At 34.9% G+C, this 24,018-nt stretch overlaps 4 protein-coding genes across 5 annotated transcripts; 1 reads left to right on the plus strand and 3 right to left on the minus strand.

The window, feature by feature from the left end:
* Window positions 1-894: 894 nt before the first annotated feature.
* On the minus strand, window positions 895-1,838 carry LOC132622267 (protein PHLOEM PROTEIN 2-LIKE A9-like). The gene is made up of 3 exons (XM_060336844.1): window positions 1,717-1,838; window positions 1,516-1,592; window positions 895-1,403 (listed from the first exon to the last, which is right to left on the minus strand). Exons 1-3 carry the CDS (start codon window positions 1,768-1,770, stop codon window positions 1,049-1,051), a joined length of 486 nt encoding a protein of 161 aa, XP_060192827.1. The 5' UTR covers window positions 1,771-1,838; the 3' UTR covers window positions 895-1,048.
* A 6,818-nt stretch (window positions 1,839-8,656) lies between these two features.
* LOC132624453 (uncharacterized) lies at window positions 8,657-9,046 on the plus strand. The gene has a single exon (XM_060339233.1). It carries the CDS (start codon window positions 8,657-8,659, stop codon window positions 9,044-9,046), a length of 390 nt encoding a protein of 129 aa, XP_060195216.1.
* Window positions 9,047-10,285: 1,239 nt separating this feature from the next.
* Window positions 10,286-13,373, minus strand: LOC132623907 (uncharacterized). Of its 2 annotated transcripts, XM_060338716.1 has the most exons (4): window positions 13,138-13,367; window positions 12,487-12,579; window positions 10,950-11,125; window positions 10,286-10,548 (listed from the first exon to the last, which is right to left on the minus strand). In XM_060338716.1, exons 1-4 carry the CDS (start codon window positions 13,286-13,288, stop codon window positions 10,483-10,485), a joined length of 486 nt encoding a protein of 161 aa, XP_060194699.1. In that variant the 5' UTR covers window positions 13,289-13,367; the 3' UTR covers window positions 10,286-10,482. The 2 variants fall into 2 exon arrangements, with proteins under 2 accessions (XP_060194699.1, XP_060194700.1); XM_060338717.1 differs by lacking the exon at window positions 12,487-12,579 and having other exon boundaries at window positions 13,138-13,373.
* Window positions 13,374-14,689: 1,316 nt separating this feature from the next.
* On the minus strand, window positions 14,690-22,550 carry LOC132621393 (exocyst complex component EXO84C). The gene is made up of 7 exons (XM_060335644.1): window positions 22,309-22,550; window positions 20,261-20,355; window positions 18,281-19,322; window positions 16,730-17,245; window positions 15,824-16,012; window positions 15,222-15,358; window positions 14,690-15,146 (listed from the first exon to the last, which is right to left on the minus strand). Exons 1-7 carry the CDS (start codon window positions 22,408-22,410, stop codon window positions 14,900-14,902), a joined length of 2,328 nt encoding a protein of 775 aa, XP_060191627.1. The 5' UTR covers window positions 22,411-22,550; the 3' UTR covers window positions 14,690-14,899.
* Window positions 22,551-24,018: the final 1,468 nt, after the last annotated feature.

Consider the following 24,018-nt stretch of genomic DNA (forward strand, 5'->3'; position numbering starts at 1 on the left):
TGTTTTTCTTTAAAAAATGTATACTTATCAGTAGTTACGAAGAGCGAGTTAAATTATAACAAGAAAAACTTACTGGGCGATCTCGCGTAGGAGAAGGATCACATCCTTTTATCCGAAGAAACACATCCCTTCATACGAAATTGGGTTTGGGATAGTTGCCAAGCGCATCTTTTTACTATTTATTTTTAGTGGGAAAATTAAGTTTTTAAGAAGGGGTATTTTAGTAATTTAACTTTCAAGTTAGGGAGTTCATGCTTTTAATATAATATAGACAGAAATGTCGATTGGGAAAATATTCCACAAATTTCTAAATTAATTTTAGCGGAAAAATATTAGAAATGGAAAAATGAATAAAATAAATTTGGTCTAAGAAAATTATCAATCAATTGACCAAATCCGAAGCCGAGTCGAGCAACAAAGACGGCGCAAGGGGAGTCCCTTATCTTAACTCTTTAAGAGCTAAAAGAAGTGCTTCTCTATTTAAGCACACTTTTTTGATTTCCACCACGACAAAACTCCTTTCCAAAAAAAACTTTGCTTTAAATCTCATTTTCCCTCCATTTCCTTTTTTCCTCCATTTCTCAGTCACACCCACTTAGCTAACTTCAACAATAACTGCTTGCAAAAAATAAAGCACAGGCAAAAACTATACAATGTTTTGCACAAACATACAAATGCTTTGCTCTCTCTAAGTTACCGTGTGCAGATGTCTCTAGGTCTCGTTGTCTTTTAGATTCTTCGTCAACTTCTTTTCCTTTTCTCTGAACTGCATGGCTCTTGCTATTTCTATTCTGAAGATATATTCAACGTTAGAGGCATTGTTTTGTTGTAAGCTTAATGCTTCAGCTACTTTGAGTTATCATTAAGTTCGATATATGAGTGTAAGAGATCATATGATTGTGAACCATAGTTTCATTCATGATGCAAGCAATACAAACACAACTACAAATTAAATATATGTAAGAAAACACACTCTTAACAAAATACATGGAACAAAAAGACGACTTTTAACTTGAGCTTCCTCTCTTATTTCACTCCATCAGCTAAATTAGCTTCTCTCTGTCAAGTTTACACAATGAATTTTGAGACCTCCTTTCCACTTTTTGTTCCAAACTTCATACAACCCAAAACAAAGCTTATCATCAGCATTCCCCTTCCCTTTTGTTATTGTGATAGTTTTTTGTATCATCTTTTTGTCCTTCTCACTTGTCAAATTCACCTTTCTCCATTGAGTGTTATCTCCCCATTTAGCCATAATATAAACCGGTGAATCATTCCAACCGAACGCATCAGTCATCAGTGACATTGTAAAGCCAATGTCGTATGATTTCTTTTCTACAATATTGTCAATGCAACCAGTTACCTCCAGCCAATTTACTTGTATAAGTTCTGCACCATCATTTCTGTAATTCAAATATATTTAAAAACAATGTTAGCTCAAACTACAAATTAAATAAGTAGTAGTAACACGTTTAATATGATAAACTTAATTAGATTTGATATGCCCAATCTTACTCGTATTTGGGTAACCTCCAAAAGCGCTCATCGTTTCCCCAAACAATATTAAGAGCTTTGGGATATACTATATAACCCTGCAAGCAACAAAAAAAAAATTATTATTTGTCAAAGATCTTCATAAAAAAAAAAACATAAACTAAGCATAATGCAAGAAGCAGAGTAATGGGAGAAACAAGAAATGCATGAAATTTCCTGAACCTTTCTTGTTTTACGGAATGTGTGATTGCCTTGATAGTGACATTTTGAAGCCATTTGCTATATAAGTTGAACTCACAAAATTACAAAGAATGTAGAGATTTGAGTGCTTTATAATAATTTGGCCTTACAACAACCAGATATATATAGATATGAAATTTCATGCAACTTCCAACAGCATGCATGCACTCGACCAAAAGGAGCAAAGGGAATCAAGTCACACGGAAGAGGCCTTTGATTAAGAATACCACCATACAACATATTTTGATGTTTGTCGAAACTGGCCGGTGCAAATTAAATAATTTTAAAAGATTGACTACAGGTTAAATGATAGTGGTATCCAGATATGGTATCCGTAAAAATTTTACAAATTTTTTTCTAAGAATATGTTTTAATTATCCCTTATTGGCTTACTCGGTGCTAATCTAACTAATCGAACCAGGACCGACAAAAAAGTTAAGAATATACATACTCCGTGCTATAAGTTGTCAAAAATTGAAGCGAATATTGATTAGAACCGCTCTTTGTTTTTGTACTAGAGATTGTGTCCAAATTGCTTAAAAATATTCTACCCACTACAAAGTGCCTTTGTACTATATTCTCACACGGTTAGTATCATATTAGTTCAGATCTTCCACTTTTAGATCTCTTTCCCGTTGTTTTTTTAATCAACTATCCCTTGATCCTAGTCAGCCCAAATTAATTACCTCGAGCGGAGTCACACTTTCTAAGTTCTAGAAAAAAGTTGCAAGTTGTAGTCTAATTGACTTTTCTTAATCTTATAAGAATGGTTTCTTAATTCACTTTTTTCCTGTAATTAAGTTTCCTATGCAACCTTTCACCTGGAAGATTTGATCAGTTGATTCTGTTTTTCTTTTTTCTTTCTCTTTTATGTAATTAAGCACGTCATATTTGGTGATAAGGAGGCAAATTAAATAATCAATTTATGACTAAGCCGACAGAAAGCATATAAGTGAAGGGCCTAAGTTGGACCAAATTAAAGGGTCAAAATTCCTCTTATATAAAGGTAGCATATATACATTTCAAAGCAAGTGTGATAGTTGAATGAGTAGAAGAACAATAGAGTAGTGGCTTAAAGATGACGGCTCGACTAATTCTAGAGAACACAGATAATTAACAACAACGCGCATTGTTACTTCAACTCATTTTCGGAAAAGTATATTTCAAATTTTGGACGAATTTGCTAATTAAAAAAGGCAAAATGAAAAGTTACTTATCTAAGTTACTTCCCTATGTGCAGACTGCAGAGGCAAGCAAAGTTGATGCTAATTTGTTATTTGACAAATTGACATAAACACTGAGTACATTGTTTACCCCGAATTTCGGTAACAATTGAATTTGTAAGTGAGGTATAGAATATGCGGATGAATTTTAATCTACTCTTGGTTGATGTGAAATATGTATGGGTTCGTATGCTATAATATGTATGGATGGATATATATGCTAATGCCTTGAATAAATATGTTGATATTGGTGATTAAGCTATATATATATATATATATATTGTATTGAGTGGATGAACAAGCCAAAGTATACTTCAAATCCGGACTAAAATGAGAGGGAGAGAGAGAGAGAAAGAGCTTCAATATATTTATCTATTACAATGTTCTAGATCTCAAAAACCAACCCCTAAAAGTAGGGAAATGTCCTCTATTTATAGGTTTGTCTCATGGGCCTTGAATATAATACAAAGCCTTTTAAAATAAAGAAACCCTAAAAGGATAAGGTAGTACCGTATGGTCTGACACCCGTACGGTTGTCAGTACAAAATGACAGAACGGTCGTGGCAGCACCGCAACTGGGAAACCGGACCAACGGCCACGATAAGTTCTGACACGGAGAAACCGGACTAACGGCCACGTAAACTTGACTTGGAGAAATCAGACTAACGGCCACGTTGAGTTTGGTTCGGTGACGCCGGATCAACGGATACACTTCTCTCATCTCGGGTCAGTCGCCTTCGGTGCAATCCCCCCGATCTGAAGAAAAGACCGAATATACTCGTGCTCATTTGGTCCTACCCTCGGCCCCCAATCTCACCGATCTTGCATATACCCGATTTTTACCGTATACATACATGCTTGCCTCCATATTTCTATTATTTCTTATAATTCTTGATATGATTGTTACTTCAATTCATTTTGGTAAGTATATTTCAAATTTTCGACGGATTTGCAATTTAAACAAGGCAAAATATTAATTTCATGAATGATCACTTAACTTTTATTTTATTGCATTAATAACTCCAAATTATTTTTATAATGAATAATTTATTCAACTTTTATTTTTGTCGGCATAAAAAGTCGCTCAACTTTATATTAAAAAAAAAACAAAATATAAAAATTCGAAAGAGAAAACCCCTCATAGTTTTGCTTATACACAAAAAAAAATTCTGTTAAGGTACGTTATTATTGTATTGGCGTGGAAGCAGAAGGTGGGGCGAGCACACAAGATCATTAAAAGTATAAAATACATTACGCAAAGAACAACAACAAAAATTGAACGCTAGAAGGAGGGCTTGAACCTCCGACCTTGTGTTTAACAGCCACACGCTCTAACCAACTGAGCTATTCCAGGTTGGTTATTGAGGCAATGTTTCAAGTTCTACCACTTTCTAGTACGTTTCGGTTCCAATTATATTTGTCTCTTGCTGAGTAGGAAGTTGGAAAGCCAGCATGGAATTGATTTTGTGTGTAATTATATAATTTTGAGCCTCATTTGTTTTCATTAAAATCAAGACCTCTGAATTTGAATGCACATCCGAATCATTAAGATGTTGTCTTTAGATCTGAATACTGAATGACTAAGACTATTTATTTTTCAACATTTGAATGTACATAATGTATTTATTTTAACATAATAAATATACAATTCAAATAAAAAATGACTAAATATTAGAAGATAAATATAAATTTAACAAAAAAAATACTTGATAAAAAAAAACATTTATGTTTGCTAATTGTTATACCTCGCATTTTTGTACATTGAGTTTCGCCGAATGCTAGTTGTCCTAGCCTTGGGACGTAGGACAAATTTTTTGAGGTCATGAGGATAGATATGTCCATCTTGGGTATATAAGGGAGTACAACCATGTTTAGTCAGCCTCGGGAAGGTTTAAGACTTGTCGGATCATCGGAGTTCGGTTTGGCTATTTCGGTTTCGATTTTTTGAAGGTGGACACCGAACACCGAACCAAACTAGTTCGGTTCGGTTCTTTCGATTTCGATTTTTTGAAGTTCGGTTCGGTTTCGGTTTTTTCAATTCAGTTTTTTTGATATGATATTAGAAGCGATTCCATTTACACTAATTCATATTCTCAAAAGCAATAAAACATAAAACTGATAAATTGAAATCAAAATCAAACAAACAGGATACACAAGAACAAGAAACCATAACCACGATATAGGATTACTAGGTGTTATATACATACCGTAAGAATAATTAAGAAAACACATAAAGGACATACATTAATCCTAAAGACACATCCTAGTCACCTTTTTTTGTTAAGGATATTTGATTTTCTCAACTGAAGTAGAAAATTAGGGATACAAAAGCAAAAGAGGGCTTATTACAATTGGTTTTTTTTTTTTTTGCTTAAACTTAATAGCCTGGACTATTTTAATTTATTTCGGTAATGTATTAAATTTCGATGGGCGTTCGATTCTTCGGTTCAGTTTTATCAAACTTCGATTCGGCTATTTAGATTTCGGTTTTTTAAAGGTGGACACCAAACACCGAACCAAACTAGTTCGGTTCGGTTCGGTTCGGTTTTTTGGTTTTCGGTATTTATGCCCACCCCTATTATATATACTAGTATGGGATAGAATAATCTTATATTTAACGTGAGATCAATGCAACTTTTTTACTATAAAGGAACTATTATATTTATCTCATCTCTAAATGATCTAACGATATTTTGAAATCACTTAAACTACTAATAAAAAGAAAATGTATCATAACTTTGCCGGTCCCAACTCCCAACTATTACGATGAAAGGTGCAATTTAAATGAATTTAAATGGAAGTTTCATTAAATAAGCAAGAAATAAATAGCCATTTTTTTAATCTCTGGCCAAGTTTTGTCCCAACTTCATCCCTTTATATCACACACCTTCTCTTACTTTTTCGTGAATCTGCCTTAATTTAAGCCTTTTCTGGTAAATACGTTTGAACAACTCTTATTTGTCGTGATTTCTAACAGTTGTCTCAAATTATTTGTCGTTTTAGAAGTTCAAGACAATTAATTCTTCCTTTCCTAGTTTACGCTTAGCAGCAATTATTTTTGAAGACTACAAATATCTCAATTATGGGGAGATGACACAAAAATAGATTAAATATTCAGCAAAGAGATATTATATGTTAAGACATAAATTATGGTAAAATGGTCGAAATCCCTCTTAATTAATATCTTTTTAAAGATCGTGTAAAAATATAAATGCGACAAATAATTTGAGATGAAAAGAGCATCAATTAGTGGCTCCATTAAGTTAGACCGATCATTTATTTGAAGAGACAATTGCAACCCTAGCTTATTCTTAACTAAGAAATCTAATTGTACTACCTATAATGAGTTAGTTTACTGGTTTGAATCACTATGGGTTGTCATTCTCAGTTTAGTGAAGCTAGTCCGTTTCAGCTCTCTTTCTCTTTTATATTCTTTAACATTTTCTTTGTTTTATTCCCTTTTTAAAATTATGTACTTCCTCGACCAATAAACCTCCCTAAAAAAGAAAAATACATATTCGGTGAAAATTCTTATAACTATTTCGGTAATTCAAAGTATTTGGGATTGAAGTAGATTTAGAACCCTAATTGATATTACCTAAATTTCGTTAAATTACTACTACTATTTTACTCTATACTAACCATAAGTACCTATTATGATTACATTTTTATCTCAGATGTAACATCAACCATAATAAGTCCAACAGTTATTAAGGAAAATAAAGTCCCAAAATGCAAAATATTATACAATATTGAAATTCAAAAGAAAGTTAAACAGAAGAAAAGGAGTATGAAATTATTATATATCTGATATGGTTGGGTATTATTAATGAAATTAAATGGGTAGAGGGCCTAGAGTAGAAACTTGTAAGTTACTAAAAGAGAAAGTAAGTGTAGAAATAAAAGAGAATAATTATCTGCCGGTTAAAATATATTAAATTAATTTAAGAGAACTGAAAAGTAGGGATATGGAATAACAAGAAATGAGAAAGAGATTGTTATGACATAAAAGTAGGAAGTGGGCCCAGAAATATAAAATTACATAATCATCTCTGAAAAAGCGGCAAGATGCTCAATATGGTGTGAAATGAAGATTGAAGCGGGATCCAGCTTTCAAAAAATTGTAAATTAAGCAAACTAATCCTGATCTTTTCGTCCAAAAGTTTAAGAGTACATTGCCAACACGCTGAAATACAACAATATTAAAGCAGGAAAAACGTTTAATACCATATATACCCCCAAGTCAACAAGGAGGACTACGGGAAGCTCCTCAAAGTCTCCCTTACATATTAGTGGATGAAATCAAAAGTAAGTAAAAACAAAGAATTGACCGCAAAAAAGGGAGCATTTGATACGCTAGAAGGAGGGCTCGAACCTCCGACCTTGTGGTTAATAGCACACGCTCTAACTAACTGAGCTATTTCAGCTTGTGTGGTGAAATACTGCTTTCTGGCTAAATTGTTGCATTTCAGTTTGAAATGATCAGACAAACTTCTCTCTCACTGATTAGGAAGTTTATCCAGGCCTAATTTGTTTTTTATTAAGATTAAGACGGTTAAATCTGAATGCACATCTAAATATTAAGACATGCATTAAGATTTAGATTTTGAATATCTAAATATATATATATATATTTGAATATTAAAATGTGCAATAAGATTTAAATGTCTGAATTTGAATACACAACTGAATACTAAGATGTGTTAATAAATGAATACTAAATAATTAAGACTCTTTGTTGTCTAATAGCTAAATATAAAAAAATAAAAAAAACTTTATCTAGAAATTAATAAATAAATTACTAAATTAATCTAACCTAATTTATATAATTTTTAAAAAAATTATATGGCAGTTGGTTGGTGGTGGTCGTGGATGCCGATTGAGGATTGTGTTGGTGGATGGTGATGGTTATAAGTAATAACTAATGGTGATGGTCGCTATCATAATGATTAATAGTGGTTGTTGGTGGTAGAAGTTAATAATTGTGGTGGACGATAGTGATAGCTAATGGTAGTTGTGAATGATGATGGTAATTGACAATATATAATGGTGGTTGATGGTGGTTATTGCTCAGTATGTAGTGATTGATAGTTGTAATGGTGATTGGTGGTGATGATTGTAAATGATGGTGGCTGATGGTGGTAAAATCCAGGTGTGGTGATTGTGACTGAGGACAGGAGAGGATCTAGGGTCAGGGAGGGTGTATATCGTATACATAAAGTTTTTATTTTTTATTTTTTATGTACAACAAGAATACAAATTTGAAATTTACACTCCTCAACTGGTGGAATCATAAAACAAAAAAATCCAATTTGTGCCCTCATCATCAAAATCATTCCAGCTCTAACTTGTTGGGAAATTTGGAGATCGAGAAGTTGCAACAAGTTTGAAGCAGAAAGGTACTCACTTTACAGATCAATTGCTAATATTCTCTTTTCTATCTTGCAGGTCCTTAAAAACAAGTTTGGAAATGCTAGATTTGGAAACTCATGGAACACCATTTGTCAAGCCTGTAAAGCAATATCCATCAGAAATCAACCTTACAAGTCAAATGGATCAGGCCCCAACTCAACAGTGTCAAGCTCAATAGTGATGGGTGTTGTTTAAATGGGATCTGTGGAGGTGGAGGAATAGTCAGAGACCCCAATGGAAAGACTCTATTTGCCTATTCTATCCCACTGGGCCAAGGAACCAGCAACATGGCCGAAGCTGCTGCAATGCTATATGGATTGAAATGGTGCTCAGCAAATGGCTTTAACATAGTTTGGGGAGAAACTGATTCTCTACTAATAACAAGATGCATAAATGGAGAATGGAAACCCCCCTGGAAGATTGCAAAACTCATAGAAGATATTCAGAAACTAGTTGAAGAGAATGGATTTATCATCACACACTGCTATAGAAAAGCTAATAAACCAGCAGACAAACTAGCTGCATTTAGTCATGGAGGTGGTGTAATCCAAACCTTCAACTTCTTCTCTGATATCCCTGCTTCAATCAAAGGGCTCCTCAACATGGATAGATGGGGTACCCCGTCTTTTAGGATCAACGCTATTAAAGACAGCAACCTTGTTTATGATCCTCCATAGAAGAACTGGTTTGGAAGTTTTTGGTTAGGATAAAGGTAGTCTAGTCTCACCTCAATGATCATGTATAGTTTGGGATGCCAAACTCTTACTCTAATGTAACTTTTTGCACATCAATAATCAATGGAGACAAAGTTTGAATTTTTTTTTTTTTTTTAAAAGTAGGTAAAACACATTCCATAAATGACATCCCACATTAATTGTCTCATTGGTACACTCTAGCACACCATGCCCCATATCCCCCATTCTCACCACCCCTGCCTCTATAGGGTTTGAATATTTTGTGTATAAATGCTTTTGGACAATATCTTTTACTTAATTACTGATCACCACAAAAAAAGTAAGAAAATCACTTACTTTCCAAACATTTTCCTTCCTATACACACCCATAGTTGTTACAAATTAATACTTATTTACTTATTCATCCGGAAATAAAGTTTATTTCATTATATATAACTAACTTTTTTTTGAAATCAAGAATATCTAAATATATAACTATATAATTACACTTGTGCGGTCAAACATGATGTTGCGAATCACAGTGTGATTATATTACGGCAAACAAACATATCTTTATAATTACACAGCCTAATAATTACACGGTGATTTTTAAACACATCCTGACTTTTGTTTTGTGCTCCTTAAATAATCACGAATCTTTTGCGTTTTACACTGTTCATTTTTTTGGAACCATTAAGTCCACTATACTTTTCTATATAAGAAAAATAGTTGACAGGTCCGAATAAAGGAAGGAATTATCATCAATTTGAACTCTTCGCTAAAAATAGTCAACTTTACATTCAACATGTGATAGAGCTCATACTAGCTATCAGTCTTCACTCATCAGTGTGACTATGTAGTAAATGCATTACTCCCAAGGATGTCACATAGAATGGGTATAAATCTGTGAGGCATAATACATAAATAGTCCCTTAAACTTGACCTCAGCTGGCAAGTATGCCCTCCAACTTAGGTGCACAAGTAGGCACCTCAACATGTATAAAGTCGAACATGTAAATGCTGACGTGACATTGACTTGGCACTAACGTGGCCCTTCAAAATTTATGTGACACGTCAGTGCCACGATAACATTTGTGTTTACAAGTTCAATTTTATACAAGTTGAGGTGTCTACTTGCGCACGCCCAAAGTTGGAGGGCATACTTGCCAGCTGAGGCCAAGTTTAAGGGTCTGTTTATGTATTATGCCAATCTAGGACTATACCTCGAGAATGCGCACAATCTTACAGAAACGAAGGAAATTTTTTGAGATATAAGAAATACATGTGTTAATATGTTCTCGCGTGTACATATTAGACGCAAGATAAATCCTGATTGTATAGATATATAATGAAGAATGCATTCCATAAACTGGCAAACAGCATAAGCGAACTCGAAATGTACTGCTCCTTGTGGAGGTTATCTCAGAATATTGTTCAATTCATAGCTCTAATTCTTGATCGATTGATGCAGCTTCCAGGTCTTCAACGCTGACTGGTTGGTGCAGCTGCATTGATGAAAAGCAACTTTAACAAAGACAACATCACTAAGTACCCAAAGCAGCGAAAGTAAGCAACAATGATAAAGAGACCATACAAATGCATCCAGACCATTTCAATTGCAGCTCCTACATGGATTTCGTCTATATACTCATTTTCCAACATTAGTGTTCATAAGCATTTATCAGAGGAAAGACAGCTAAACTAGCTAACTCGGTGATGCATGTTTCTCAAAGCCCCAATCCGAAGAACATTTTAGGTATCAAAGCAGGTACCATATTCAGTAGAAACTGCTGTTGTCTATGGAGCAACTTTGATATGACCCCTTGCTTAGCAAACTTTACAGATAATCAAACAGATAAAGCAGGAAAGGTAATCTCCTGGTAATTAGTAGTGAGAAGAAACATACTGCTGTTGCAACAGAAAATAGGTGGAAGGCACGCAAGGAAGCATCATTTTCTGAGGGAAGAGAATCATGGTTCCACAATGTTATGTTTTGGAGCTTTGCCTTCATCTCCCAGCAACTTGAATCTTCCTCAGACCTTTTTCTTTTCTCATCAGGCATTTTCTTTCCCAAGACAAACCCTGAAGAAGCAAGTCGAGAGGTTTCAAATAACACAAAGTTAAGAAAATTAAGGTCCTAGTATAAATACAAACTATAATATTTGTAAGACTTTAGATGGCAGATGAGTGATGTTGGTAGTTTTACTCTACGAAGTTCAGGAAACAAATAAGGTAAAAATGATACCACTGAAAACAGCAACACAAGTAATGATACATATTCAGAAGTACATTTCACAGAATTGAAGTATCAAAACTGGGATGGAGAGGGATTACTGTGTTAAAAAAAAAAAAAGGAGGGGGGGGGTTGGTGGTGGATGGAGAGAGTACATCATTTGAATGGAGCTGAAAGACAACAGACTATCATTCAAAAAGCATATATCTTAAGTTCGCCTGGACATTTTCCTTCCAGACAATTGTTCTAAGATTGACATAAGTGTCTAATGAAGCCAGAAGCTTAACCAAAATTTTTGTTAAATCATCAAAAGTTGGAAGGCAAACGACAACCCATGTAAACTAGCTAGGATCAACTCTCAAAAGATGAAACAAGCAGATAGTTCACCAGTCTAGTTATTCCTCTCCCCCTCGCCCCTCCCTCAACCCCCACTACGCCAAAAAAGGAAAAGAAATTCAAGCTATTATGATCCTAGTTGCAGGTATGAGAATTCAATAGCATGCCATTGTACAGGATTTCACTGTGATTACATGGCATTAGGCCCTGCCATCTCAACAGCTAGCTTGTGGCATGTGATTCTCATAAAGTTCACACCAATTGGTTCAGAACCATCCAGTAACTATGCCTCCTAAACAAGTATGCTGGATGGGCAATAATATCAACATATAAGTGTTTCCCCAATACCAGAGTGTTTAAAGCAAATTTGTACTGCCGCCAATTCAACAAAGTAGTAATGGATGGTTATTATCCAAGAAGTAAGTATTGCGACTTAGATCCAACACTAAGATTATGGGATCCCAATATGAGTTCAGCTCCCCTTACCTTATTTTCTAAGGGTATAATACATAGATAGACACCTTAACTTGGCCTCAACTAGCAACTAAGCACTCCAACTATGAGAATGCACATCTAGACATCTAAACTCGTCCCCATTGTATCTCATGGACACCCGACACTGATGTGGCACATAAATTTTGAAGGTGTCTAGATGATCATTTTGTAAAGTTGGAGTGTTCAATTGACACATTGGAGACGAGTTGAGGTGTCTAGATGATCATTTTGTAAGTTAGAGTGTTCAGGCCAAGTATAAATGTCTATCTATGTATTCTGCCTTTTCTAACCATATTCTTGGCCCAATTTTTAATTTTAAAAGGCAAGCCAGTCCTAATAGCATTGTTATTTTTTGAAGAATAAAAAGAAGAGAAATTACCAGAATATCCATGAGGAATAGCAACAGTAGTTCCCTGAAGCTTCCTTCCTCTAAAATAAGCTTCCTCCACACTTAACCCATCAACAATCACACCTTCATTTCATTCCCAAATTCAAACACCAATTAACCAAAAAAACGAAAAGAGAATGTTCTTTGGATAACTTAATTTTAAGGAAACTTACAGATTCGTACCCTTCGGCCATCTAGTTTACCAAACCTGGCCGAAGTATACACTTTGTACTTCGGCTGTATAGTTATATATATTATATGTATATGCAGTATAAACTATACAGTACCTATACACTGTGTACATATTTTGTAAACTAGATGGTCGAATGGTTTTGGTAGTAATTTTCCCTAATTTTAATACTCCCTCCATCTCAATTAAAGTATTTTAGTTTGACTATGCACGTGATTTAAGAAATAAAGATAAAGTTTTTAATCTTGTGATCCTAAAGTAAAGATGCGTATTATATACTAAAATATCTTTTAATTTTATGGTTATAAACTTGTCAATGCAGGATGTTTGAATTGTCAACTTATTCCATATAGAAAGAGATGGAGTATTACTTTTGGGACAAACCAAATAAAAGATTTAAGTACATAAAGGGGTATGAAATTATGTTTGGATAAATAGAAGAGTTATTATACCAGTGGATTTAGGTTTGAAGTAGTGAGAAACATGAGATGGACCATTGAACTTGATACAGCACGGCAGCTGGTGCACTTTTCCCGTGAGATCCACTACCAGATTGTCGTTTAGATTAATTGTGCCTGATATTCCATTGTTGCTTCTCTCCATTGAACAATTGATTTCGTAACGACGATCAAAACAAGCCCTAATTTAAGGTTAACTTTCTATTTTCCCGCGCTGCTTCATGAGTTTTATGTACTATTTATAATTAACTGGACACGATATTTAAGAAAGAGGGAATATTTTTAAAACTTATGATTCAAAATAAGATTTAAAAATTTGTGTGGCTTTAGATCATTCATAAAGTGAATTTGTTTTCAAATTAGGAAATAGGTCATTTATTTTGGCATGAATTAAAAAGGAAATAGGTTCAAACAAATTGAATCAGAGGGAGTATATATATATTATAGACCACACTTAAAATAAGAAACAGAAAAGCTTGGAATGTAATCCAAACACAACAACGTACCCCCCTTATCCTTACAATGGCAATTAGAGAGGCTGTTAGAGTATCCACTTATCAAATTAAAAAAAAAAAATTAATCTTATTTTTTTAGATTTGCCCCTATTAAGTGTTTTGTGATTAAATTTCAATACCTATTTAATTAGGAGCAATTTAGTCAATTTTTTTTTAGGAGTTAGTATTTTCTTAAGGGGTGTACAGATGGCTAAGTAGATACTCTTTTTTATCCGGAGGGAGTAGCTTGTTTGGTCAAATTACTAGAAAGTTAAAAGTGCTTAATTTTTTTCAAGAAAACAAAGATAAACTTATTTAGGGGGGAAATGAATGTTTTTAATATAGCAGAACCTGTTTTCCAGAAGTTGAAAAAATAGCCTTTTTTCAAAAGCACTTTTGGAATTTTGGTCAAGCACAAATGAGTGCTTAATATGTTTTTCAAAGTGATTAATCAAATACAAACTATTATTCACCAAAATTACTTTTTCGAGAAACGCTTATCAAAATAAACAGATTTTGAAAGCCTGGTCAAACAGGTAAATATGTGACTATGGAAGGGTGAAAATTTACTCCTACCCGGTATTTACACTAATCTAGTTGTAATTTACCTTCATTAAATGATATATTTAGGTGGATATATGCATTAGTTAACAACTGTTTAATGATAATAGTATATGTAAAGATGTAGTCGTTGCATTAGTATAAACATGAGGTACGAATAAATTTTTACCGGAAGGCAAGTGTTAGAAGGTGCATAATGTTTAACTAGGCTAACCCCACAGTTTGGAGACAAAGATAAGAGATAAGATAGGCGAGTGAGAGAAGTGGACTTTTTCTAATTACAACACACATCTTATTAGTACGTTGCTTGAAGTGCACAAGGCTCTAGAACACTTGTACCAAGGGTATTGGTGGCTTGAGGCTCGGAGGCTTAGTTGATGAACTAACAAATTGGACAATGATCCTTGTTTACTTCAAAAATCAAAGGGGAAAAGGGAAAGAAAAATGTAAAATGAACTACCTAATTCTTCATAACAGAATCTTGCAGCAGATAACCCTTTAATGCCTACTGATTAATTGATAATGTTACTACTATTTGGATAAAACAGAACAGGGGAAATAACAAGTACTGCGTCTCTCCTACCATCCTAACCTAACACATCACTTGCAACAGATACAACTTCTAAATGCAAGTCACTCTATTTCTTTGGTACATCTAAATGCAAGTCACTGGAAGTAATTAGACAATAGACAGCATTGTTTCAACTCTCAGGATCAGATAAATACACAGGGCTATCCAAATCACCCATTTGTGCTGAAGCAAATGACTCAGAACTATCTGCACTAGAGAGGGGAGAAGGCGATCCATCAGAGTCCGACATTCCCCCATCATGCATAATGATGTGATCGTCATCAATCTCAGATGCATCTGATCCAGAACCACCTAGGAGAAGCTTGTTTATGGCTCCTTTTGCAGTTTCGGTGAACCATTCGTCCTCAGGTAGCGCACTGATAAGAAAGATATTTTCTTTGATGACCATACATTAAAGGAGAAAAGAAGTAAGCTAACTGAAAAAGGTATACCTTTGTGGATCTATGCCCCTGGCAGAAAACGTCCTGACTGCACGTGCAATTATATCTGATGATATTTGATGCACATGCCTTGATGGATAGCCCGCAAATCTCGCGATTTCAACAGTGAAGTGCATGTCAAGAATTAACTGTCAAACAAAAAGTTGATATCAAGATAAAAGGAACGTTCTGTCAGAAAATCAAAATATTTGCTTAAAAAAGGCAGCATTTCTAAAGATAAGGAAGTAATAAGTGCATGGACAAGATACCCTCATTTTTAAACACCTAGACACCCAGAGAGTTACTTATAGAAAAAAGTATGACATCCTATACCCAACTACATATCCTTGAAAAATGTCCATCCAGGATTTTCTAAACAATTGAGGACTTGAATCTGCGATAGAGCCATACAATTTATTCCGTTGTGCTACTCTTCATACTGAGTACAAATTAAACAAAGCTATAACAGCTCCTACACACTATTCCAAATTGAATGAAAATCCGGGTAGGAGGTTTGATGTCAGGTGCGAAAAGTAAAAAGAAATTGCGCCAATACTCTTAAAATATATTCAGGTAGTACAGCTAACAACAGGGTAGTATATATCACAAAATACCTGCTGCAGACCCAGCGCCTGCAGAGGAGCTGACTCATCCTCTAGAACACTCCAAAATTCTTGTTCATCAGACAACCACATTACCACAGTCTCTGTCAGCCTGGCAAGCAAAACCTTCTGTATCTTCTCTCTTCCTAGAAGAACATCTCCTGCCACAGTTGCTAATTGCTGCAGCTTACCAAATAATGCCTACAGATTTTAACAGTTGTCACCTTTAAGTCACATAACAGGATTTCTAATATAAGCATTTTATGAGGTTCTCATTTAGCAAAAACTATTGAAAGCACTTAAGAAAAAGATCACAGAATATTAGCACTTGGATAGGTTGATAAGAATTGGCAAACAGTTGTAAATAACAAGCTAGAGAGACAACATAAATCTGTGTTTTCAGTGCCCAATGGTCCAAAATATCAAATCCCAGGGAACATCCGCTGCTTGAACTTTATAATAAAGACAAACAAGCATCTGTGGAATAATATGATGAATGATTGTCTTATAAAAAAAGATTTAGATTCTCCTTAAGGTTGCTGCAATAAAGCAGTGATAGATGACAAGCAGAAAAACTGGAATTGAAGGTTTTGACAGAGGAGTTACGTACTAACAGCAAAGCAACGCCAATGATGAACCAGAAACTCAATAGAAGCAGCACTAATCCACTTGGATATAGGGAAATTACACATCTGGTTCTCCCAATTCACAAAAAGGAAAACTTAATTAACCTTGGACCATTGTAGCGAAAAGGAAAAAGAAGAGAACAAACTAAAGATTGGTAAAAGAATAACTAAAGATTGGTAAAAGAATTAACTAGGGTGTGGGTTCATAGCATCAATGAATAAGGATGAATTTGAAAACTACGACAAAAATAAGGATCAATTTGGAAACTAGGACAAAAATCAATGTCAGTACCTGAAATGGCAATGATGGTAGCGGATCAGTGTCCCAAATTGAATCTTCCCCGACACCACTCAAATAAATCTGTGCATCTAATCGTGCATCACCATCTCTTGAGTATATGAAATTAACAACATATTGTCGACAGAAATTATCTCTAAGTTTGTCCAGTGAATGCTGAAGTTGACGCCTCCAGTCCTTGAGTTCTACGGTATTGTTTGTGGCAGTCATAATATTTTCAGACCCCACTTCCTTGCTTTCATTAAGAACATTCCAAATTCTAGATACAACCATAGGCAATAGTTCCTCAGCAATGGTAAATGCAGTTCCCAATAGTGCAAGCTGCTCAGAGTCTGTTTCAGCTCTAAAAGGAACAGGTTCTTTCAGCTCTGTGAGATTATCATCCTCAGAAAGACCAGGTAGAGCTTTAATCAGTGAATCCACATACTTGTCAAAAAGTCGTGAAATTCTGGTCAATATATTAGCTCCAAAATGTAGAATGACTAACTGGGTGAGCTTCTCCACTATTTCCTGCAGAGAAGGTCAAAGTTGGAATAAACTATTATCAAGCCATCATTAAAAGTAACAGATATCTAATGCACTGCTATTGTTCTCTTGTCTTGTTGTTCCACATGGTGCAGTTCAAAGCAATCTCAAACATCTATCTGTGTTCCTAATAGAGCAATGACAAATACTTGAGACATCTATTTAAGTGGCACCACAGTGAAGGTCGTCGTAAAATTTGCAGCTAGCAGAAACCAGCAGAAAGAGAGAGAAATCACGTGCATTTATGCAATATACAAGTGATATATATATATATATATTTGCACATACATATACACACACATCATATTCATATATAATGAATGCACAATTGTAAATGGTAGTTATTCCACCATGTCTTGAATATGCAGCTATAAGTATGTTACATACAGGACACAGCTTTTTGCCCCTTCTTCATCGGAAAAGCGGAAATGTTCTGTGACACAGTGTACTTCCATTTTTTGAGACTATTTTCAGCTCAAGAAATGTTTGTTTTCCTTGACCAAGGAGACACACTTTAGTGCCCAAGGTTCTTTCTATTTCGGCTTAATGAATCAAGTAGTTGAATATAAGAGAAAGAGTATGGATAGAGAGCAAGAAAGAGAAAATTAGAGAAGAGAATGAAGTATCTGGATTCAATCTACCAGTCAGTTGTGTTTAGAGGGGGGGGGGGGGGGGGGTTGGGGGGGGGGGTCAACAGAGGTCTATCAAAAACAACATTATAGGTTACAAATTACTTAGAGTTCTTGCAATAATAGTTGCACACCAATAACAAGGGGAGGGAGGTCCTTATAGAGGGGAATAAAAAAAGCAAGGGGAGGGAGGTCCTTATAGAGGGGAATAAAAAAAGCAAGGGAGGGAGGTCCTTATCGAGGAGAATAACAAAAACAATGGGAGGGAGGCAGGAGTGCAAATCTAAATCTGCACAGTGCAATTTTGTGAAGCTAGGTGCATCGAGAGATACAGCATTAACACATAAGCAATCAGATGATCAAACATTAATAATAAGGATTAAGACCTTACTTTGACTACATATATGAATCTCATTCCACTTTCAATAAGCAGAGTATCAGATGTAGTTGCAAATGTAGATAAAGGAGATGCAAAGCGAGGTGACAATGGTTTCCCTTCATCACTTGAAGCATCAAGAACCGCTTTCCTGGCTCGTATAAAGTTCAACTCAAGGACTTCTTCTATATATGGGTGCAAAAGCACCAAGAGTAATTTTGACAGTTTAAGGCCCTGTTTCTCCAAGGCGTTACAGTGGTTAAGACTGGCCTGAGCACAAACACTCGCTGCATGTAAAGCAGGAGCTCCATCAGAAGGCGGTGCATGTTCTTTAACCAACCGCACAAAGTATTCAATTTCCCTTTCTGCCCACTGAATAATTCTGTTGCTATAAACAGGATTGTCACCAAACATCGCACTGGATTCCTTAGTAGTCAAAGAAATGGTAGAGAATACAAGGTTAGATACTGTGGCCGAATAAGTCTCGGGGTAACAAGGACAAAGGGGAAGGAAAGCCTCAATACTTTTCTGGAGACGAGATCCGTACGACTTAACAAGTAGCTGATGTGCCAAAGAACCTTTCCCGAGCTTGAGCAAATCAGACAAGGCCTTCTTAAGTTCGACAATGCCAATTGAGGGTCGTTCAGTGATCTCAACCAGCTGATTCTCAAGCATCTTTTTTCTTTTAGACAAAGCAGATTTAAAAGATGATGGTTCAGTAGATGAAGTGTCTCCTGAACTTTTCAGCTCAGGATGACTTCTTTCTTTAGCATCTATTGCATCTATTACTTCATCAATCTTGTGCTCAGCCAGAAGAACATCAATATTTTCCAAGAATAACATGTTTTCATCTTCCATGTCGTTTATGAAAGTATCATCATAATCAGAGCTTCGGGAACTTTCATTAGCTTCTTGGATATCACCACTAGCTCGGCTCCATTCATCCAATTCTCTGCATACACCATTCATGAGATCTTGAACAAGAATCCCCTGGGCGGATATATGCTTTCTAAGCTCATTGAGCTCGTGTTCTGTTTCCACAACTTCCTCAGACAATCTACAATGACAAGAATAGATTAGAAGCTGACCTCTGCATGTAGAGGGGTCATGTACCATTACACGGACCATTTAAGGTTACGTATCTGATGAAAGAGTATATAAGTATCCGATACGGGTATGTTTTGGCCAATTATCCAGTGTACTTCAAAGAATCTGCACAAAGGACCCATATCCAAATCGCACCCATTTCACATGGGTGCATCAATGCAAAAAAAGGACAAAGATCGGGAGATTAAATAGAAGGTGATAGGTAGACAAAAACACATAATGCATAAAGCAGCCCTATGCACAAAATGCCAGTGAAGCAAAAAAAAGAACAGCTGGACATGCACTGTCCAGAAAGACTAGTTGCAAGTATTCAGTCTAGCTAAATCTGTGGAGATTGTTAACACCGTCTACATTTTCATCTAGAGATAGTAAGTTGAACAGTCAGTAACTTTCTCTTTCAATGTGTTTTTTCAACTCGTGTTTTGTCAATAAGAAACTATGTCTGGTAGCCTTCTCCAATATAAAAGCTCCCATATAATAATTAGGAAAATATGAAGAGCAATGTGAACAGTCAGTAACTTTCTCCTTCAATGTGTTTTTTCATCTCGTGTTTTGTCGATAAGAAACTATGTCTTGCAGCCTTCTCCAATATAAAAGCTCCCATATAATAATTAGGAAAATAAGAAGAGCAATGTGATGCACATATTATGTCACATCTCTTTGAGGTGGTAGTACCTGTATTTGTCATACGATAATACACATTTACTCATTTAATGCAAAGTTTTAAGACACTTTTGCTATTGTGCCCTTGGAAGTTTATGTTTTTAACAGACTGGTAAGCGCAGCTTCCATAGGAAAGACAGGAAAACGGTTTATGAAAATGTGGGACTGAACAGAATATCTTTCACTTTTCTTTTGGCCTAGTGAAAGAGCTTCATCAACCAATACCTCAAGAAGGCCAAGCACTTTGTTCGAGTATTACCACACAGGTTCTCCACCGCATCCTTCAAATCCAAAAGCTCAAAACAGATTTTCCTGATTCCCTGCACAACCCAGAAAATTAAATTGGGAAACTCATAAGAAAGATAAAATCAGCAAGCACTCCAGAAATAGCGGAAAAGATAGACTTCTTTGATTTCACACGTGAAAGAAAGCATTACACCATCATATCCCAACTTTTCGAACACGGTTTTAACCATCATATCCCAACTAGAGAAACTTAAATCTCAAAACCATGGTCCAAAGACAAGACCTCATTGTAGCCTCCAAAATAATATCCTCAGCAAAACCCAACAATAATGATAATCATTCCCCGTGGGAGCTATTAAAATATTTATGGAAAAAAAAAGGGGGAAAATCAAGATGCAGAGCAGCACTACCTTCAATACATTTCTACTCAAGGAAATGGAGAATGCATTTTCTGGGAAGAAAGAGGTAGAAGTTTGGCACGTAAAAAGCACTTAAAGATGTTTGTACTTTTAAAAAATTCCTACATATTCATGGTATACATAACTCCTGTATCAACAGAACAGATGTGCTTTACTATTACAAGCTTGTTGACAAGTTCTCTCCACAAGGGGAACAGGTCCAAAAGGAAATCAAGTTCTCTTATTGCAGCCAACAGATATAGTTCAACAAAAAAATAAGAAGAAAAAAAGAAGTTAAGGGAAGTAAGATACTAGTCTTGAATATAAATGTCAGAATATACTGTCAAAGATAAATAGAGAACTCTTATTGCATTGGTTGAAGATATATACAAGAAAAGCTCTAATACAGGAACCTTAGTCTACCTACTATACAATAAGTAATTATTCTGTATGTCCAATAATATATACTTTTTGGATAATGGATTGTGTTATCGTCAGTTTGAGCATAAATCGACTAATGCATCGGCAGCCTGTCCAGCCCACAAGGACAGGCTGTCAAGACAATTCTGCCCACCAAGGATGGATCATATAGGTGTACACCAAGTATTGTAGTGGGATTCGAACATGGGATTTCTAGGTTGTTACTCTCATGACTCAACCTCTAGGTCATCCCCTTATGGACAAATAGGGGCATCTATTAGCTCTCTTCTTGAATCTTTTATTTGGGGAAAGCACTGATTTCAGTCTTGCACTTGTTGACAAAGCAGATTTTTTAAATTCCCCTGCCTTCTTTTTCCAACCCTTCTTATTGGATCATAATTCCTCACTTCTACTCACTGATCGTCCACTATTTCCCCTATCTTAACCTTTACCGTAATGATGGTTGCAAGCATTCTGGTATGAGCCACTATATTTGCTCATTTTAACACTCAACTAAAGTTTGGAACTATTCTGGTCAAAACCAAGAACAGACAGTTTTCCAAACTCTAATATCATCGAAGTCCTCGTAAATGTACTCATTTTTGGATAAGGTCCTCATAAATGTACACATATTGACAGGAATCATGTCAAACTACAGCTAGAGAGATTACACTAAGAACTAACCACTTGAAAGATGATTTCAAGAAATATACTGAATCAACAATTTAATAAAACTAAAGAAGGCCCTACTAGCACATTAGTACATCAGCAAATTAATATAGAGATGTTGAAAAATTTATTAATTGTAAAACTAGGTTTTTTTTTTCTTTGAGAACTATAAAAGGGACACCCCAAGCAACCAAAGTAAATGAGAACATCAAAAAATAAATAACACCTAGAAAAACTCACAAATTTAGCTCAGAAAATAGATCAACTTCAAGGAAAATATAAACACACTTGCACATTTCATCTAAGACCAAAATTTTACACTCAGCACTTGAAGCAAAAACCCAGCAAACCAAATTGAACTAGAACTCCAAAAAATAAAGAACACCCAGATGAAAAGTTACAAACTTGAAACCAACAATTGATCAAAATCCAAGAAAAAGAAAAACCCAACAACAGTAAGAGCAGTTAAATTTGTCATCACACCTATATTCTCAGCAAAGAAACAAAATGGGGCGTGAATAGAAAGTAAAAAGAGACTACTTTTTCAGTGTTGGACTGGTAAAGGGAGTCGATCTTGGACTGAGGAGTAACACTTTCAATACATGGGAAATCATCTTCTTCTTCACTGCTTTCCATCCTCATTTTTGCTGATACTCAAACCAGTTGATTTTCAGTGGACACAGCCTTTAAACTAGCCTTTCTATATATGTGTGTGTGTGTGTGTGTGTTTTTGTTTTTTTTGGGACTTGCTTGCGAGGGGAGGTGTTCAATAGAAGCGCGATTATTTGTTTTTTAGTTTTGTTTTTATAGAAAAGAAATATGGAGAATTATAAAAAGGCAAGTGTCTCTCAAAATTCATACTCCCTCTGATCCAAAATAAGTGAGGTTTTAGTTTTTAAAATAATTGATATTTTACGAAATTAAGAAAGTATTTAATTCTTTTTTCCAAATTTGCTGTTAATACATTCGCATGTTCCCATAATAATTATGTCAACATAAAAAGATAAGAATATTATAATTAAGATTATCTTAGTCAAAATTTCTATTAAAAATTAAGAAGTAGTGAATTCCTTGATCTATATGCCCAAGTTTAAAATCTCAATTAATTTGGATTGGAGAGAGTATTAAGATCGCTCTGCTGACTAGGCTAACTGTAGTGGTATAAGTATAAGGGAAGTAAAATGTAGTTAATTTTTGAAAATTTGGAGGTAAATCTGACCTTTTTCCCTTTTTTTACTTAGTGCAGTGAGTAATCTTGATTATTGGCAAATCTAAAGGTAAATTTTCCAGAACGCACAATACTCATTTCAGTACTTTTTTTTTCATTGAGTTTTTATTGTTAATCTGATGTTATATGGCTCTATAATATTATGTAAGCTTTTCCTCTTTTTTGAGAATTTGTGAAACAAAACTAAGTTTAGTGCACAAATAATCATTTTGCCCATCATTTTGATTAAATTTACTTTCTTTCATGTATCCTAGTATCATTTATCTTCTTCAAATAAGCTAATTATATTGACAAACACAAAAAATTCAAATTAGACATAAAACATACAAGGTAAAAAAATTGATAATTAGAGCGAAATATCTAAGATGGGAACAGAAGGGTGGAAATAAAAGTAGCTCCACGAGAAGTATGGAGTATTTCATGAGAGGATGGGTAGCATAAAACAAGAGCAGAATCTGCATTAAAACAACAAAAGATTGTGTACATTTAAGTGCAATTTAATCTATTTATTATGCTATAATATAGTTTTGTAACGTAAACAGTAAAAAAGGGACCTTTCTATAAACTATGACGAGTCGACAAGGAAGAATAAGATAGATGAATGGCATCAATGGGTGATGGATGTGTGTGCCTTTTCTTCAATGAATATGCCAAATCCATCGATGGACATATGTAGTGGTTGGGTTCTTTCTCTTCAAAACCTCAACTAAACTTTGTTTCATTTAGACACCTGAGGTAGGGTCCGACTGTGTCATTTAGACATTTTTTACTGACTTGACAACTTGCGTGTTTTCCACACCAAACTGGAGTGTGAAGAGCCCAAAAAACAATTTTTTTTTAATTCTTTTTATTTCCTTCTTCTTCTTTATTTTTTTTCTCTTTCTTCTCCATTTAACAAATCTTTCACTATTGCTTTCTTGTTCACGGGAAAAAAATCAAGACTGCCACTACCCTCTTTCTCCCTAAGCGTTTACGGGACAAGAAAGATGATTTTTCTTGGGATAAATCTGTCTAATAAACAA

The sequence above is a fragment of the Lycium barbarum genome, chromosome 12, assembly GCF_019175385.1.
Source record: "Lycium barbarum isolate Lr01 chromosome 12, ASM1917538v2, whole genome shotgun sequence".
Classification (NCBI taxonomy): Eukaryota; Viridiplantae; Streptophyta; class Magnoliopsida; order Solanales; family Solanaceae; genus Lycium; species Lycium barbarum.